Source organism: Quercus lobata, chromosome 10 (assembly GCF_001633185.2).
Source record: "Quercus lobata isolate SW786 chromosome 10, ValleyOak3.0 Primary Assembly, whole genome shotgun sequence".
Taxonomy (NCBI): domain Eukaryota; kingdom Viridiplantae; phylum Streptophyta; class Magnoliopsida; order Fagales; family Fagaceae; genus Quercus; species Quercus lobata.
Genome location: NC_044913.1, coordinates 41,667,847 through 41,686,793, shown reverse-complemented (window position 1 = coordinate 41,686,793; position 18,947 = coordinate 41,667,847). Strand labels below are relative to the sequence as shown.

The window sequence follows — 18,947 nt, the reverse complement described above, 5'->3', positions numbered from 1 at the left end:
TTTTTTTTTTTTTTTTGAGAATCAATACGACGAAATATTATTAGAAAACTATAAATCTGAAATTACAACAAGAATCACGTCTGACGGAACATGCTCCATCCAGACTAACAACGGAAAAGAAAATCTTGCTCTCTTGGCTAAGGCATGAGCCACACAATTACTCTACCTCCTAGTATGAGAGAACGAGAAAGTTCGAAGCGAACCAGAATTAGACATAATGTCTTTCACATATTGACCGATTGAGGAATGGCCCACATCAACTGATTTCAATGCCTTGTAAACTATCTTTGAGTCTCCTTCAAATATTGACTGTGACATGCCCAATTCCACAATGAACCGAACAGCCCTTCTTGCAGCTAGGATCTCCACCAAATCCACCGAGCCTGGGTAGGGAATTTTCTCTGAAAGTGTAGCTAGCACCTCACCGGTAGCATTTCGTCAACCACAACGATCCCTGCCTCACCTGAGTCTTCAAAGATTGCCCCATCATAGTTGGTTTTATACCCCTCGCCCAACGGTGGACTCCATTTCGTCTCAATCACATGGGACTTAGCCACTTTAATCGGAAACTTCAACTAGAAAGCCGAGAGGTATTACGCTGCTGCACTGAATATTTTACTCTTATCCAAGCTGGGTTCTTTGAGCCGTAGTTTATTCCTCTGATTCCATACGAACCATGCCATTACCGCGAACAATTCCAACCTTTGTTTCTGCATTCCAACCAGGTTAATTAGCTCCTGAACCTCACTAATGTTCGGGTACTCTGCTCTAACCCAGCTAAAATAGGGGAGCCAAATTTCTTGCAATTCTTCACAACTCCAGATAGCATGGAGGGTGGTCTCTTGAGCTGAAAGGCAAGCGCCACATCGTGTGTCTTCAAGGATTTTCCTCTTCTTCAAGTTCACTTTTGTAGGTAGTGCATTAGAGCATACTTGCCAAAGGAATGTTTTAATTTTGTTTGGCACCCGTATCTTCCAAATGCGTTTCCAGAAAGCTTTTTGGAGAGAGCCATCAGAGGCTGATGCATCTGAAATGTTTTCCTCCTCACATAGCTGTTTGTAACCTGATTTGACCGAATACTCCCCATTGGAACAACCCGGCCATATTAAAACATCCCTCTGGTTTGTTAGGCACAAAGGAATAGCCATGATATGTTGGGCTTCAAAGGTGAAAAAATGTTGATGTAGCAGAGTTTGGTCCCATGTACCTGTATCCTGGGATATAAGAGCTGAAAATTTTGCCCTTTCTAACTCAGGTACCCGTGGAGAAATAATTTTTGAGGACCTCCCACTCGGAAGCCAATTGTCACAGTAAAGATTTATGCTCTTGCCATCTCCAATCCTCCACCTCATTCCTTTTGAGATTACCTTCCTAGCTTTCACAATACTTTGCCACGCATAGGACCCAGATGAAGTTGTAGCTTCCAAGACCGAACTCTTTGGAAAATATTTGGCCTTGAAGACACGAAAGAAGAGAGAATTCTGATCCCTTAATAGCCTCTACACCTGTTTAGCTAGCATAGCATCGTTGAATTTTTCCAAGTCCTTGAATCCCATGCCTCCCTCCCACTTTGGTTTGCAAAGAGTTTCCCATTTTTTCCAATGGATCTTTCTTTGCTCCCCCTTCTGCCCCCAATATAATTTTCGAATCATAGCCTCAATCTCATTGCAAAGACTCACCGGTAATTTGAAGTAGCTCATGGTGAAGGACGGAATTGCTTGCACCACCGCCTTCAATAGAATTTCTCTACTTGCTTGAGATAATAGTTTTTCTCTCCACCCTTGTATTTTATTCCATACCCTTTCCTTTTTGTATCTTAAACTCTCATTTTTATTCCTTCCAACCACCGCCAGCAAGCCAAGATATTTTTCATATTCTTTTACCTTTGAAACCACCAAGAAGTCCGAAATCTCTTGCCTTCTTTCTACATTTACTGCCTTGCTAAAAAATATGGAAGTTTTCTCCCGGTTGAGATTTTGACCTGAAGTACGTTCATATAAGGAGAGAATGGCTTGGATTTCATGTAAGTCAGACATGGTAGCTCAACAAAACACCAAGCTATCATCTGCAAAAAATAAATGTGAGATTTTTGGGCCATTTTTGCATAAAGGAAAACCCCTTATTTTATCATTATAAGCTGCCCTTTGAAGCAACCTATTTAACCCCTCCGAGCATAGCAAAAAAAGATAGGGTGACATAGGATCGCGTTGTCTATTCCCTCTAGAAGGTCTAATGTCTCCCTTAGGCTCACCATTCACCAAAATCGAGTAAGACATAGTGCTAATACACTTAAAAATAAGAGACTTCCATTTTTCACAAAAGCCCATTTTCTCCATAATCTTCATCAAAAACTTCCATTCAACTCTATCATATGCCTTGCTCATATCTAACTTCATAGCCATAAAACCAGTCTTCTTAGATTTTTGTGATTTCGTATGATGAAGAGTTTCAAATGCCACCAACATATTATCAGAAATAGCTTTACTAGACTGAAATGCAGTTTGAGATTCCGAAATAACACAAGGTAATATTTTCTTAAGTCTATTTGCAAGGACTTTAGAAATAATCTTGTAAAGACTATTACAAAGTGCTATAGGGCGGAATTCAGAAACTTTTACTAGGCTTTTTACCTTCGGAATGAGTGTAATGAAGGTTCGATTAATGGAAGAAGGGATCGTATCGGAATTGAGGCAAGTTAGGACTGCCTCTGTCACATCCTCCCCTACGGTTGGCCAAAATTGTTGGAAGAATAATGGAGGCATCCCATCTGAACCGGGTGCTTTTAGAGGATCCATATGCTTCATAGCTAATTCCACTTCAATTCTTTGAAAAGGGGCAGCAAGTTCATCATTCATCTCTTCTGTAATCACCAATGGAGTGGCTTCTAAAGCTTCCTTAATCTGATCTGGAGAGGATGAGAAAAATAAATTGGTGTAGAATTCTATCAATATATTTGCTATTGTGCCATGATATTGGTGATTACCTTGATTTTGTGACAATCACATCTGTGTGACTACTTGTCTGTGTGACGTCCCCATTTGTGTGACGATCCCGTCTGTGTGATGACCTTGTCATGTGGCCTTGGGCGAGGTTTTGGGTTTTGCAATGGTATTGGATATTTTTATGGCTCACATTGACTAATATGTAGTTTCATAGTTATTTTGGGAAGCTTGGTGCTACATTATTCATATTATTCTTGTCATGTTGTTAATGAAATTGATTTTACAGAAATTAAATGGAAATTCTCAATTATGCATGTTTTGTAAACTATTCCTCATTATGAAACTTACATTCCCCCCACCCCAAAATTAATTACGCTACTTACTAGGCTTTAGCCCATCCCACCCTCTTACAGCTTTTCAAATCAATTAACTATACCTCGGGTATGGAGCTTACTTTTTTTGGTGGGGATTGGAGTGCTATGTTAAATTGTGAGACTTTTGCTGTAAACGATTAGTGACTCATTCTTGCTACATTCAACGAGGCCATAATTAATTCTACTGGAGGTTGGGCATTTAAGCTTGCTTATTCTTGATAAGATTGTGACTGCGTAATCCATTTGGAGTTTTGTAATATATTCATGTATTTTATGGAGGCACATGATCGTTTGTAAATGTGTTATAGAGCTCTAACTTGTAATGTGGAGATTTCAGTATGGTTATATATTCTTATCATTTCGGGGGAAAAAAAAAAATCTCCTACAGTTTCTCTCTTAATGTTTTTTTCCCCCCCTCATACATTGGACCCTTTTGGATTTGAATCATGACAATATTTATTTCGAAAAAACTCCAAACATCTTGGCAGCCTTTGGCAGTTTGCATACCTACTATATGTAGAAAAAGAGATGAACCTGAATTAGTTTTAGCCCATGCAAAGCATAGCTTAACCCCGATGGCAATTCTATCAACTTGTGTTTGACATTGCAAGATGTCCCATGCTGTTTGACTCTCTAAATTCGTAAGGTTTAGAGTATCCACATCCGGATCTCATATCTCATCTTATTTTACCATTCCAAAAAGCTATTTTATCAATTATACCATACCATTTTACAATACACCCAACATCCCAACTTTTATTTTCCTATTTTACTCATTAAAATAATATTTCTACACAATAAAATAATATATCCCACAATTACCATCATTTACAATAAAACACATTATTTATTCTTTCTCTCTCTTTATTTTTGTTCAACAACCACAATCACCACCACTATCGCACTACACACCTAACATTGCCACCACCACCGCCACCACTAGCAGCAACCCATAATCTACCGTCAACACCCAAAAAAAAAAAACCTAGGCAGCAAACCCACACTGCCACCCACTGACCCAAAACCCACTCTGACGGAGCCACAGACACCCATCCCACCGTCGGCCCACCAGCCACAACTACTTCCACCACTTTCACCGTCGGCCCACCAGCCATAACCACAAACCCCAGTAGCTGAACCAAAAAAAAAAAAAAAAAAAAAAAAACACGCAATCCAACGGCAACACAGCACAGCCAGATCCAGCCAAATCAAAATCAAAATCAAAATCCAAAATCCATAACCCAAAATCAAACCCATCTATTCTCACCAAACCCAAACCCATCTGTTCTCACTGGCAGCGATGGCGAGAAAGAGAGGGTTGCCCGTCGCTGTCTGGATTCATCCCAAACTCGTCATCATCATCATCATCTTCGACCCAAACGCCAAACACCACCCAAACGCCACCCAAATTCGACCCAAATGCCGGAAACCCACGACCTCCATGCCTCCACCACAGCTTTTCTGATCGAGCCTCCATGCCGTTGCCTCCATTCCGTTGAAGAAGAGAGAGCAGGAAGAAGAGAAAGCAGAAAGAAAGAGAGAGAAGGAAGAGAGAGAAAACAAAGAGAAAAAATGAGAGAGGAGAGAGAAATTTACCGGGTTAAAATGAGAGAGGAGAGAGAAATGAGAGTACTAAAAAATTATTTTTTTTACCATTCAGTTACAGTACCATCTTACATTTGAGATGGTACTGTAGCTAAATCTCAAATTTTTTTTGGCATATTGCATATGGCCTTCCCATTGTTGAGCAGTTTTGGGGCTTAAATGCTAAATGTTCCTAACATTTGGCATATACAAGCCCCACTGCTGATGCTCTTACACAAACAAATTCTTAAGTGACTCACAGCCTGCATAACGTAGTAGTGATAAACTGTCACTAAATTAGTCAAGTCTTGTCCTTGGTCTGAGATCTTAATCCAAAGTTGGCTATTTGTAAGCCGACGTTACCAACACATTCCAAGCCACATGCAATACATTATACAAAATACAAAATATCTGATTAAATAGAAGAAAGACAATTCCTAAGCAATGAACATAATATAGAAAATATTAGACAAAGTTTAACTACAAAATTGCTTATAGTTTAAGGTTACAACTTTACTTAATATCTTTTTATTGAAGCCGAATTTTGACAAATCCACAATTGGATTACATCTTTTTCTTATATCCTCTAAGCTTGCAAAATTTCTAGAAAATTAAAGATCAATTGCTATGTCATTAATAAATTGTTTAAATTGTAGTTTTTTGTAGTTTAAAATTATGCATAAAATATAAGTTTATAGATTATATAGTAAATAATATCCAATTGATAAAAAAATTGACATGCATAATAAGAGCGTAAAGAACATGCAATTCAATAATTAGATTTTCAAAATATACAGTAATATTTATTTTATTGAGTAAAATTTTGTAACTAAACTTTATCCGAAAATATTTATAATATAAAAATTTGGAGAAGATTATTCATTTTATGTGAGATTTCATTTTATAGGTGTATATGAGATTCCATTGGGGACTGGCCAAATGGCTTTTCTTTATTTTGGCTCTTTTTTACTGATCGTGTCCCACACGCCTAAGCCGCTGCCCAAAGGCAAAACAACTTCAAAACCTTTTTTTTTTTTTTTTTACTTTTGACCCCTGGGTGCAAAGCAGCCAACAGGAAATCCAAAACAGTGAGATTTTGCAGCCTTTGTGATATATGAGACGTATCAATTAGGCAAATATTCCTGCTGCCTGCATTCTGGACTTCCCGACTATTTTGACCATTGAAAAAAAAATCAAATTAGGCTCCTAAACTCAATCATATTCACCATGGCTATACAAAGTTCTTCTTTATAAGACCATTTACCACTTACGTATTAGATCTATCTTTTTCTAATGTCTTCAATAATTGCTCTTTTTCACTCTCATTTGCTTGTATCTGTCATCACCCTCCTGGTTCCTGCAATAGCTCAAGTTAATACCAACATAAGTGTGGGTTCAGCTCTCTTTGCCACTGATGATAACTCCACTTGGACTTCACCATCTGGTGATTTTTCGTTTGGATTCCGCCGCCTTCCAGGTCAACAAGATCAGTTCCTTCTTGCTATCTGGTTTGCTAAGATACCAGATGAAACTATAGTTTGGTCTGCAAACGGACGCTATCCAGCAGAGAGAGAATCAAAAGTTGAGCTTAACACAGCTGGACAGCTTGTACTCAAAGTTCCAGGTGGATGGGAGTTGTGGAGGTCCAGCAACAATGACAATCCTCAAGTATCAAATGGGGCTATGCTAGACACTGGGAATTTTGCTATAACAAGCACAAACTCAAGCATCTTATGGAATAGCTTCGATGAACCAACCAATACCATGTTACCAACTCAAGTACTGGGTTTTAGGAGCAGCCTTTTCTCTACCATGTCCCAAAAAAGCTACGGGGTGGGTAAATTTCAGCTCCGTTTCAGACAACAAAATATATCAAATTCCTCATACGGTCTGATACTTAATCAAATAGGTGTCTACACCCAAAATACTTATGGAGCTTATTATGCTGAACTTAATGTTACTGAGCTGATCATGGATAAGTCAGGCTACCTTCTAGTCAAGAGCTCACTGGGAGCTATATCCAACCTTTCATCAGAGGGTGAGGTCTTGACGACAGACTCAGACTCCTACTACAGGGCAACACTTGACTTTGTTGGTGTTTTCAGACTCTATACTCACCCAAAGAATTTTACTGGAAAACAAACCTGGTCTGCAATTCGGTATGTTCCTAAAAACATCTGCCTGAATATTGTTGACACTTTTGGAAGTGGCCCTTGTGGTTATAACAGCATATGTATCATAGGAGCTTATGGTATGCCAGTGTGCCAATGCGCTCCAGGCTTTTCTCTTTTGGATGTAAATAACAAGTATAGTGGCTGCAAACAAGACTATGTAAACTACATAAATGAATGTAACGAGATTGGTGGTACTGTGAATTCAGAAGATCAATTTGAAATCTTGGAGATGGAGAATGCTGATTGGCCTTTAACTGCCTATGAACTACTAGAACCCACAACAGAATTTGAATGCAAGAAATCTTGTCTGCACGATTGTTATTGTGCAGTTGCCATTTTCCAGGATCCGAACTATAATAATGGCACAGGAAGATGTTGGAAGAAGAAATTACCACTTTCTAATGGGAGGTATGACCGCGGTGCCATTGATAGAAAAGCTCTATTCAAGATATTGAAATTGAATAGCTCTTCACAAAATCCTACAAATCCAAATCCGGGCCAAGGAAAACAGAATCAAGCAACATTGATCCTTGCAGTCCTCCTAGGTACTTCTGTATTTTTTAATTTCTTTTCTGTAGCTGCAATTTCTCTAGTTTTCTTCTGTTTGTGGCAAGGAAAACTACCACATTTCTACAGAACCTTACATACAAAAGATCTTGATATGAATCTTCGTTCATTTACATACAAAGATCTTGAAGAAGCCACTAGTGGATTCAAAGAAGAATTGGGTAGGGGTTCTTTTGGCGCTGTTTATAAAGGGGTATTAGTATCATGTCATAGCAAATATGTTGCTGTCAAGAAGCTAGACAAGATGATAAAGGAAGGTGAGAGGGAATTCAAAACTGAAGTAACTGTGATCGGCCAAACTCACCATAGGAATTTGGTACGGTTACTTGGCTATTGTGATGAAGGTGAACACCGAATTTTGGTGTACGAGTTTATGTACAATGGCTCATTGTCGAGTTCCCTATTTGGAGTAATAAGACCAAGTTGGCAACAAAGAATGCAAATTGCATTAGGAATTGCTAGAGGACTAATGTACTTACATGAAGAATGCAGCATGCAAATCATTCATTGCGACATAAAGCCTCAAAACATACTCTTGGATGATTTTTTTACAGCCAAAATTTCTGACTTTGGATTGGCAAAGCTTTTGATGAACCAACAAGCCCGGACTCTCACTGGCATCCGGGGGACTAAAGGCTATGTTGCACCAGAATGGTTTAGGAACACACCTGTCTCAGTAAAGGTGGATGTTTATAGTTTTGGTGTCATGTTGTTGGAGATCGTTTGCTGCAGGAGATGTGTGGAAGTTGAGATGGAGAGGGCAGCAATACTTATAGATTGGGCATATGAATGCTATAGTAGAGGGAAAGTTGAAAGATTGGTGGAAAACGATGAAGAGGCTATTAGTGATATGAAGTGGGTGAAGAGGCTAGTAATGGTGGCAATTTGGTGTGTACAGGATGTGCCATTATTGAGGCCTTCCATGAGAGAAGTCATTCATATGCTAGAAGGAATTCTTGAGATTTCTGCACCTTCCTGTCCTTTCCTCTACAGTTCAACGTCCTAAGCTGAAAAGTCATCGATGGGATTTTCAAATAATAGTAGTGTCTAAGTGATGTAGTGTCATAATTGGCCAAATAATTTCCAAATAGCATTTTCGTGACTGCCTTTGAAAGTTTAGTCATTTGGAAAGATTGTATTAATCAATATCTTGTCTTGAATTTAAGCTTAGTACTGCCACTTACTAACTGTGTTGTGTACTGTAAACTACCATGTTTGTCTTGTAAATGTGTTTTGACATTTAGTTGTAACTTTGGGGGTTGTTGTTGTCTATAGTCTATATATAGTGTGGATATCTACGAATTTAAACTACTGTAAGTCCTTCAAATTGATTCTATTGAATATTGTCAGTGTGTCTGAGACTGACTTCTCTTCATCTATCTCAATGTTGGGTGTAGCTTCCATTTATCAATCTCCTTCTGCTCCAGAATTTTCTAATCCTGAACTTCCTCCCTCATCCAAGAATTATCTGAATACTACTACAGTTTCCATAATGCTGACTTTTATAATTGTAATAACCGACAGGAAGCTGTTTCTGTCAAATAATGACAAATAAGAATTGATTATTCTATTCCTAATCAATTATATAGGAATTTGACAATCATTTTGGGTGAGCATCTGTTTACCTTACACATGATTGGGAGCATGCTTCATTTCTTTTTGGATAGATTCTGGGTTTCTTTTCATTTGCAACAAGGTCTTAAGTCAAGAAAAACAAATGACCATGGAATCAGTGTAAAAAACACATTCGTATCTCTACGATAAATTTTCATATCTTCACAAGAAGAAAACATTAGATGTAGATCATACTTTACCAAGCATTTAAGGAAATCAATATTAGCAAATTATACCAAAGTGACAGAAGATGAGAGTTTGACACTCTAAACCAGTAAATAGAATCAATTAATGACGACTTTATAAGCAGTTCTGAGTGAGCTGTAGCAAAATACATTGCATTAAAGTTGCTCCCTGAAGGAAGCACAACTGTAATCAAGAAGGCAGGCTATCCAAATCTTGGGAAATCCTCAAATTCAGATCACCTTTTAACTATTGATGTCATCTGCTTCTGTCCTGTTTAGCTTGTGGGCAATGCTCCCTAGAAAATTGACAGGCTAGATATTGTAGTCTCAACCAAAAGCATCATCATCTGTATAAGAGGAAATGTAGAGGCTATGAGCTAGTGAGACGCCTCCTTCCACATGATATGAATGAAAGCATGCGCTTCTCAATCAATCATGCCAAGAAAGTAATTTTGTTTCTTAGGCATGATTGCAGCAACCAGAGCTCAATGCGAAAGCACAAACAAAAATAATAAATATCAGCACAACCCTCGGCAGTTGGTCCTTCCCTTTTACAGTTTCAATTATTCAAGAATCTCTCCTTCTTCTAATTCCTTCTCTGCTGAGAAGACTCCCTGCACTTCTGAGAAATTCCTTCTTTCTTCCGCAATTACTTCCTCAGTAATACACCTTCCAAATCAAGAAAGTCATCAGGATTGTTTTCTGCAATTAGGACAGAAGCTATCAAATTGTAAAGATTAGGATTGATAGAACTTATCAAATTTGGTCCTAATGTTATAGTTTGTTTGTAATTTAAAATCTTCTCTATACAAATTAATTCAATTTCAGATTTTTTTTTTCAAATTTTATTGACCTTGGACCAAAAAATTAGTGACGCGGAGCTTGCACTCAGATGTGGCAAAGATAAATTGATTTAGTGCAAAGATAGCAGGTGATGAAGAAGAGAAATTGATTTGGTATGGATGATGGTGATTTCATCAGGATTTTAATCACAATTTAAACTTTTTAATTTTTGCTTTATTCTGGGGTATATAATATGATCTTTCATTATTTTATGAATTTATTCTGTAATTGTATGCCAAAAACAAAAAATGGTTCTATTTTTTAAATGAAATATGTTATCCATATATAGAGAATCAACCTAAGATGTTATAATTAAAATTACCTCAATAAATCATTTTATCGCAGATATTATTTTTGCACAAAAATGGATTATTTCTACCCCTATTCTTTTATATGGTGGAATCTATTAAAAATAAATAAATGGTTTATATGATAGAAATAATAATTCTCTCAATTTGTTTTTTGTTTTAATTTCTAATGTATAGAAGACTCTTAAAGGCAAAAAATTATATGTCTAGTTAATTGCCCACTCTCTTTCAAGGAATAGAAAAAGAAAATTGCACACTTTAATTAGCCAAATTATGAATTCATTTAGGCTATATATAATTATTTATATTTATAACAATTTTTGTTCTTTTTATTTTCTTCCTATTAATGATATGAATAATATAATTGAACATAAGATGAGTGTTATAGGGCCATAAAGAATAGTTAGAAATTATTTCAAAATAAAAATATAAAGTATCCACGCATCGCGTGGGACATCGATTAGTTTAGTATTAAATGACCGGTCTGAATAATGCTCCATACCCATTAACCTACTCAACCTCTCCAAAAAGTGGAGGAGACACCTAATGGGACAAATATCTTATGAGCTCTCTTAATATAATCCACTACTGAAGGGAGGATCAACTAGTATAAATAGGATCTCTTCCCATCTGAATAGGGTTTTAGAAATACAGCAAGAGAAAGTAAAGAATTTTGAGAGAGAGAGAGATAAAGAGAGAGAGAGATTGCATTCACTTTCTAGTGATCAAGTGAAATCTTGACAACTCAATCTTCATGGTTTATTTGTAGTTCCACTTTTTGTATATGTCAATTTTGAATGGAATATATTTTGAAAATCTTACCAATAGATTACATGTCGTCTATATTGTTAACATCGAAAAGTTGTACTGGCCTCCCCTGTTGTTTTCCATTATTACACTTCCCTTTTAGTTTGGAACAAAACTCTCACTTCTAAAAAATTGCAAACTATTTACACTAATCTCCCTGGATGATAGAAAAAAGGATTTTTAAAAATTGATATGTATGACAATTTTCCCTCCCATTTTTAGTTAGATGTGCAACATGTGGCATTTATTTGATTTTTAAACACCACATGTCTTACATCTAAAAAAATTAAATTAGGAGGGTATTGGAGGATTCAATGGGTGATGGTCTTATCTCATTCACTTTTCGATCTACAAACTCAACTTTTGTGCATACTTTTAAAATACGTACAAAAGTACTTAAAATTTAAGAAGAGTTTAGTGGGGTAGATGAATTTTTTTTCACTTATTGATTATGTATAGGTGGTGCTAATTATTTATGTAAAAAAAAAAACCTATAGTTAGTCGGATACAAAAAAAAAAATTACGTGCTTAAGTTTGTGAAAATAATTATATATTTGACAATTTACATTCTCCTCTATTTTCAATCTCCCATAATATATTTGAAATTAATTCCCAAAAGTGTTATATATGAGAAATAGAAATAATTTCTTATTAAACACATCATTTTGAACTTTGATGTATTTTGGAATTAATTTCATGTTCATCCATGGTTCAAATGGTATTTTTACCATTTTGTGGTTAAAATGACTATTTTGCCCTTAATTGACTCCAAATTGCAAAAGAGGGTGTCTCCACCAGGATATCAAATAAAGCACTAGAAAGGTTTTATTTTTTTTTAGGTATTGGAATTAAATTCTGCATTTTGGCTTTTAGCTTTTATTTATTTATTTTGTTAGACAAGCACATAATATTAACTAGAAATAACTAGTATGTTACAAAAAAGCTCAACTTTATTAAAAGCTAACAAACTTTCCACAACAACCAGTGGATTGTTCAAATAAGAGGAGATCAGTTCTTTGAATAACCCCTATTTTTGTTAACGCTATTTGCACATTTATTAGCTTCTCTATTATCAGTAGAATGGTGAAGATGTTTGTGGATTGTGGAGGTATAAAATTAAAAAGAAAATTAAATTGTAACAAATATATAAAGAATGGCTTCCCTAGTGAAAAATAATAAACCATTAACCATTCAAGGAATTTCTTCTTTCAAATTGCAATCCGATCTGAAGCAAGTCATGCAACTATATGTGAAGAAAAAGCAAATATTCTAAACCACCAAATATTTTTATTAAGATACCAGTGATAAGGCCAATGGCATTTCACTCTCATGCAAATTGTTGCTTGCATAGCTTGACGACCTACTTTATTTTCCAAGCTTCCCTTCCATGCCACCATATATGGCCATTTTGGTTTTCCACAACCATAACCCCTAGGTGCCCAGCTTACTTTCCTTGAGAGTCGCTAGGAGGCTCTGTCACCACATTTGGAGCTCCACCATCTCCTCCAGCATCCACACCATGGATACGAAGTCTAAATCGACACGCGCATGAAATGACTTGATATAAGAAGGTGAGGAACCAAAACAACCAGGGAAGGCAAACCAATGTCACCCCAGCAACGGGAAGCCAAGAGGTGGATTGTGACTTTGGTAGGATCATGTATACAATAAGGCACCCGCCTCCGGCCACTATAGAGATAAACAAAACGGAACAAAGGAGCCATATGGATGCACATCCAGACCTTGGATTGGATGCAGACATATTGTGTCTGGCGAGATTCAAGGTAGACTATGAAAAGCTTGGATTGAAATTAAGTCTTGTCTTGTCTATCTTGTTATTGGGTATGGTTTGCACGTCTAACTACTTGACTCAACATAGAAGGATTCTTTATATATATGTAAATAGACTTTTATATGTGATATAATATTGATCGTGAAGGAAAAGTTGCCTGAAGAGTGTGTCCGTTTGGTATTGCTCTGGGAATTTAAGTTTTAGATGTAATGGTTTTGCTATTAAAAGTTCTAGTGTTTAGAGCCTTTGGCAAACAAGAAAATGTTACCCCAGATTGAAATAGCTTTTATATACGAGAAATGATAAAAGAATGGATTTTAGTTTATTAAGTGATAAAGTTTTTTTTATCATCAAATAAGAGAAATAAGTTTGATTTTGCCTACACCAGAAAAGAAAACTATTGGTGACTTGACCAAATGATTAGGGATTAATTATCGTGAAATAAATACTTGAATTATGCCAACACCAAAAAAGAAACCCATTGAAATACTGATCTAGTGACAAAGAGCATCATGAAGTAAATGCTATAGGTTTTAAATCTTATTGTAGGTATAAAAAAAGAAAAAAAGAAACCCAATTAATTCAATTAATATCATTATTATTATCTATCTCTCTCTCTCTCTCTCAAAATGAGCAGGCATTGAGCATCATTTTGGAAAAAAAAAAAAAAAAACACATAAATTTATATTAATTCATTATTTTATCAGAATTCTAACTTTAGCTTAAAACTGTTTTTCAACTTTAAGTCCTTAATTAAAGCTCTTAAAAATAGGTAAACAATCAATTTTCTCCTCATAAATATAGGGTGTTTTCATTTTAGTCCTTAAAAATTCATTTGTTTAAATTTAGGCGCCTTCATGTTGTGACATTATTTCAATTTTTGCCTTTCCTATCATCTTACTTAGGGGAAATGCTTAAGTTTACCTAATGCCTAATGGAATGCCTACGTGACACACACTTGCAATAAAAAAAAAGTTAAGTGAGATAAAAATATGAAAAAAATTTAGTTACAAAATTGGTTGTAGCCTAAGTCTACAACCTTATTTAATAAAATAAAAAATTTACTATATATTTTGAAAATCTAACCGTTAAATTACATGTTCTTTACATTCTCAATACACATGTCAAAATTTTGTGTCAATCGAATATTATTTACTATATGATCTATAAGCTTATATTTTATACATAATTTTAGACTACAAAAACTTGCAATTTAAACAATTTATTGATGACATAACTATTGTTCTTTAATTTTCTAGAAAAATTGCAAGCATGGAAGATATAAGAAGAAAATGTAATCTAATGGTGGATTTGTCAAAATTCACTTCCAATAAAAAGATATTGAATAAGATTGTAGTCTTAAGCTAAAACCAATTTTGTAACTAAATTTTGTCCTAAAAATATTAGGTTTGTAGCTTAGATGTATCAACATAACTTTTTTTCCTCTGCTAATATAATTTGTTGTGATTTGTGTATAATAAAAGTAGTGTTAATGATAAATTTAGGTAGAAGTGATACTGCTCCAATCACAAGAAGCCATGTCAGTAGTTGTAAAAAAATTATGAAAAAATGCATCCCTATCATTACTCTAGGTGTATAAAAAGAGCAACTCAGAGCCGGTTTTATAGTATAGGCGAATGCGATGGTCGCCTAAGGCTCCTAAGTAAAAAAAAGGTTCTCAAATTTTAACCAATAATCTAATGGGGTTCTTTCTTTCGTTGTAGTAGTACCAATTAAACCCAAATATTAGCCAATATATAAAATAATATTTTTATCACATGAAAAACAAGAAAAAAAAAAGAGAAAAGTTCTATGTCCACAACATTTTTCTCAAGAATTACAATAAATCCTAAATTGCAGGTTATTATTAGCTGTTATTAGTGAACAAAAAAATAATTTTAATAGTGGGTTTAAATTAGAACTAATAACAACTTAACATTTAAAATTTGTTGTGAAAATATTGTGATTGTAGTACTTCTAAAAAAATAAAGCAATATGCAAAAAAATTTTATAACATTTTTCAAAACAGTTAGGTTGGCAAAATTTTACTAGTTTTCATCTATGTTCACCACTAACATCATTTTTTTATTTACCACTATCAATCTGGTATATCAACAGAGACGTGAAAATTTTTATCAAATCTTTTTGTATTTATAGACTTTCTAGAAAAAAAAAAAAAAATCTACATTAGTAATTTTTCACATCATTTTTCACAATAGTTAGTAATTTTGCATTTACAACAAGAGAATAGGGTTTAAGTAATATTATATTTTTAAAGTCATATTTAAATATATAAAATGCCTTAATTTAGTTTTCGCCTAAAACTCTCAACTGCATCAAGTTGACCTTGGAACAACTCAATCATCGCCAACTTCAACTATTGACCATTCTCCACATTTGCCCTTCCCGTTCTCACATTTTTACAACAACCAAACTGAATGCCAACAAAAATCCATAACACAAATACAACAATCAACATTCAAAATTTCAAGAGTTAGACCATTTTGGACATATACTACTGTAAGTTTCTTTAAAAACCTTCTTCCCTCTCCCCGTGTGTGTGTGTGTTAAAAATATTTAGTATTCTAAAAAAAAAAAAAATTCAAAATTTCATCTTCATTAACCAAGCATATAACTAAGGAAAATGATTACGATATTATAAGTTTTACCACGTTGAACTTACAAATTGAAGTGGTAATCAATGTATCAATGTAATTGGTGAGCTTCAATTATCTTAGAAATGATATTTGAATTGCCTATTTGTAATTGGTGACACATTGGTTTGTATACAGCTCAATGTAGTAAAAGTTATAATACTTGCAGCACTACTCTATAACTAATATCAATATTAGTGCGTTATATACCCTTTATCATTTTGCATAAATGTTTAAATTAACTAGTCACAAATTTACACAATGAGTGAGAATATATAATTATTTTGTAATGTGGTCTAATTTATAATTCGTTCTCTCTAAAATTAAAACAAAGTAGAGTTGCAAGAAAGAATAAAAAATTCACCAAAGAGAGAGAGAGAGAGAGAGAGAGAGAGAGAGAGAGAATAATCACATATTTTTTGCATGAGAAAAATATGTAGAATGAGAAAAAGAATGGCAAATTTATAAAAAAGAGTATGAGGAGAAGAATAGTCAAAATTATAGGAAGAGCAATGAATAAAGGAAGAGTAATGATAAGGTAGATAATAGTGGGAAGAAAAGAGATAAAAAAAGAGGGAGGAAAAAAGTTGGAGGAAGCATAACAGTTAGGTGAGAATAAAAAGGAGAAGAAGAGTTAAAAATGAGAGAGAAAGGGTTAAAAATAGGTAGATGACCTGGCATAACGAGAGATTAGAAAACCAACATAGCTTTAGATGGAGGCAAACAACAAAGGTGATGCAACAATTAGCAATTCCTATAAGATGAGTTCGAAGAATCTCTTCTCTTGCTTATATGGCTTTAGAACATGTAAAATTGGCAAACAATAATTGGAACAACAATATTTTCACATAGGTCCACCACTAATATCACTTTATATATTATGCATCAATCACAAGAGACCATGTTAGCAATTGTGCAAATTTTGTCAAAAATGTTGTGTTTTTAGATTGATCTAGACTTATTGATAGCTTTAACATGATCTGGTATAGCATGCATACAACAAGAACAAGAGGGGCTTCCTCCAATCTCTTAGGCCATAACTTTGGATGACAGAGAAATACCAAGAGAGGCACTTAAGATTTTTGAATAACCTCACCACTAATATTGGTCTAATACATATCCATACTCTTAATGTTAATCCTGTCCACACTAAAACTCGAAGGAAAAAAAAAAGGGAGGGAGGGGCATATGAACACATTATTTCCGACTATGACTAGTAAGAATCAATAATATATATTAAGGAAAACAACTCTGATATGTACCCATTTCGTGATAGGAGTATTTGATATAAATGAAGCTTAAGAATTTTCTGAACATCTACTGTAAAAAGAAGTGGCACACCATACAAAAGGACGACAATAAACCTGTCTATTTTCCTTCAATCAATAAAAAATATCAACAATATCTAAAAATGTCCTTCTACATGACTTACAAACAAATCAAGGAAGAGAAAAATGAACAAAAATGATTAGATTCTATAAGGTTGTTTTGCGATAGATGAAGACAAAAAGTGCCTACTACTATTTGAAGATCATCTTCATGATGACAATAAACTTAGGAATTCCATTTTGTTTGAGCAGACGCAAATGCAATTTCCCAATGAGCAAAAGAAAGCTGGTCGTGAGAATTGATGGTCCTCTTGGTTTAAATTGCAGTCCATTTATATCACCAACGACAATGTGGGTGTGGTCTAGGCTACAAGACTCAGGCAGGACCCATGGTATTGAAAGAGCCGTATCTTTAAATAATCTGAGATCATGATTTTTTTTTTTTTTTTTTTAATATATGTGTAGGTCTTGGAAAATCCCAAAAAAATAAAGAAAAAAACAAACGTTGTATCAAGAAATGGAATGGCTTCCAAGGTGAAAAGTGCGATCCATTCAAAGTATCTCCTCTTTCAAATCATGATCCATTCTGATGCAACCATATGCATGAAGATATCGATGAGTCCATATATATATATATTGCTTACCCATATGCGATCAAGGTGCCATTGATGAGGCCAATGGCATTTCACTCTCATGTGAAGCCACAGACATTTCATGGCTCGACGTTGAACTTCTCTTTTTAGGCTTCCTTTCTTCGCTATCGTGATCATCATCATCGTCCAATGCTAGGATAGCTTCAAATTGAGCACGCCTTCTTGCATCACTTTCTGGAGATCTCACAATTGGGTCTACGGAACCAGCCTCATTGGCCACATTACCAGCTGCATTCACAACATTAGAACCACCACCACCACCACCGCCGCCACCACCGCCAACACTACCTGTAATGCTGCCTCCTTCACGTGCACTACCGCTGACACCAACTCCTCCACCAGCAGCGCTGCCACTCCTAAATCCAAATCTACGGGACATGCATCGATAGCAGCACGTGAACACCCAAAACAACCACGGAAGGCCAACCAATGCCGCCCCAGCGAAGGGAAGCCAAGATGAATAAGATGCATCAGGTTGGATTATGTATAGTATAAGGCAGCCGCCTCCAGCCGCGATAGAGATAAATAGGAGGACTGTGATAAGCCATATGAATGTGCTTCCGACCCTTTGATCCGGTGCAGGCATTTGTGTAAATGTAGAAAAACGAAAAAAGATCTTAACCCTGGATTAAGGATTCGTCTTTTTCATCATCCATCTCCTTTAGTGATATTCGTTTGTATGAGAAGAAGATCAAGATTGGCTTAGGGTTAGACCAGGGTCCACGAGAGACGAATCATCCAGGTTCTGTTGTTGCATTGAGGTCGGAGATGGGATTTTCAGATGGTGGACATATTCAAACGTTTGTTTACGTAAAACATGGATTGTATCAAAATAAACCAATGCCCACAAGCCGTAGAGAGAGAGACAATTGGTGTCGGTTTATAGTTAATGCAAATTGAAAGTTGATGGCTTAATATTTGTGCCGCAAAAAGAACTAAACATGGACTATTATATCCTTACAATCTTATATTATATCCTTACAATCTTATGGAGTTCTTACAGCGCATATAGACTCTAGAACATCGGATGATTTGGAAATTTATAGAATTTAATTAGGAAGGTAACTTGGAATGATCATAGCCTTTACAGCCTTAGTTCCTACATTCTTGGGATAATCCAAG

The 18,947-nt window shown here is 35.3% G+C and overlaps 2 protein-coding genes across 2 annotated transcripts; one reads left to right on the top strand and one right to left on the bottom strand.

Moving 5' to 3' along the window:
• Nucleotides 1-6,050: 6,050 nt before the first annotated feature.
• On the top strand, nt 6,051-8,951 carry LOC115965535 (G-type lectin S-receptor-like serine/threonine-protein kinase LECRK1). Its single transcript, XM_031084782.1, has one exon. It carries the CDS (start codon nt 6,194-6,196, stop codon nt 8,645-8,647), a length of 2,454 nt encoding a protein of 817 aa, XP_030940642.1. The 5' UTR covers nt 6,051-6,193; the 3' UTR covers nt 8,648-8,951.
• An 8,852-nt stretch (nt 8,952-17,803) lies between these two features.
• On the bottom strand, nt 17,804-18,603 carry LOC115964768 (merozoite surface antigen 2, allelic form 2-like). The gene has a single exon (XM_031084021.1). It carries the CDS (start codon nt 18,409-18,411, stop codon nt 17,827-17,829), a length of 585 nt encoding a protein of 194 aa, XP_030939881.1. The 5' UTR covers nt 18,412-18,603; the 3' UTR covers nt 17,804-17,826.
• Between the last annotated feature and the right edge of the window lie 344 nt (nt 18,604-18,947).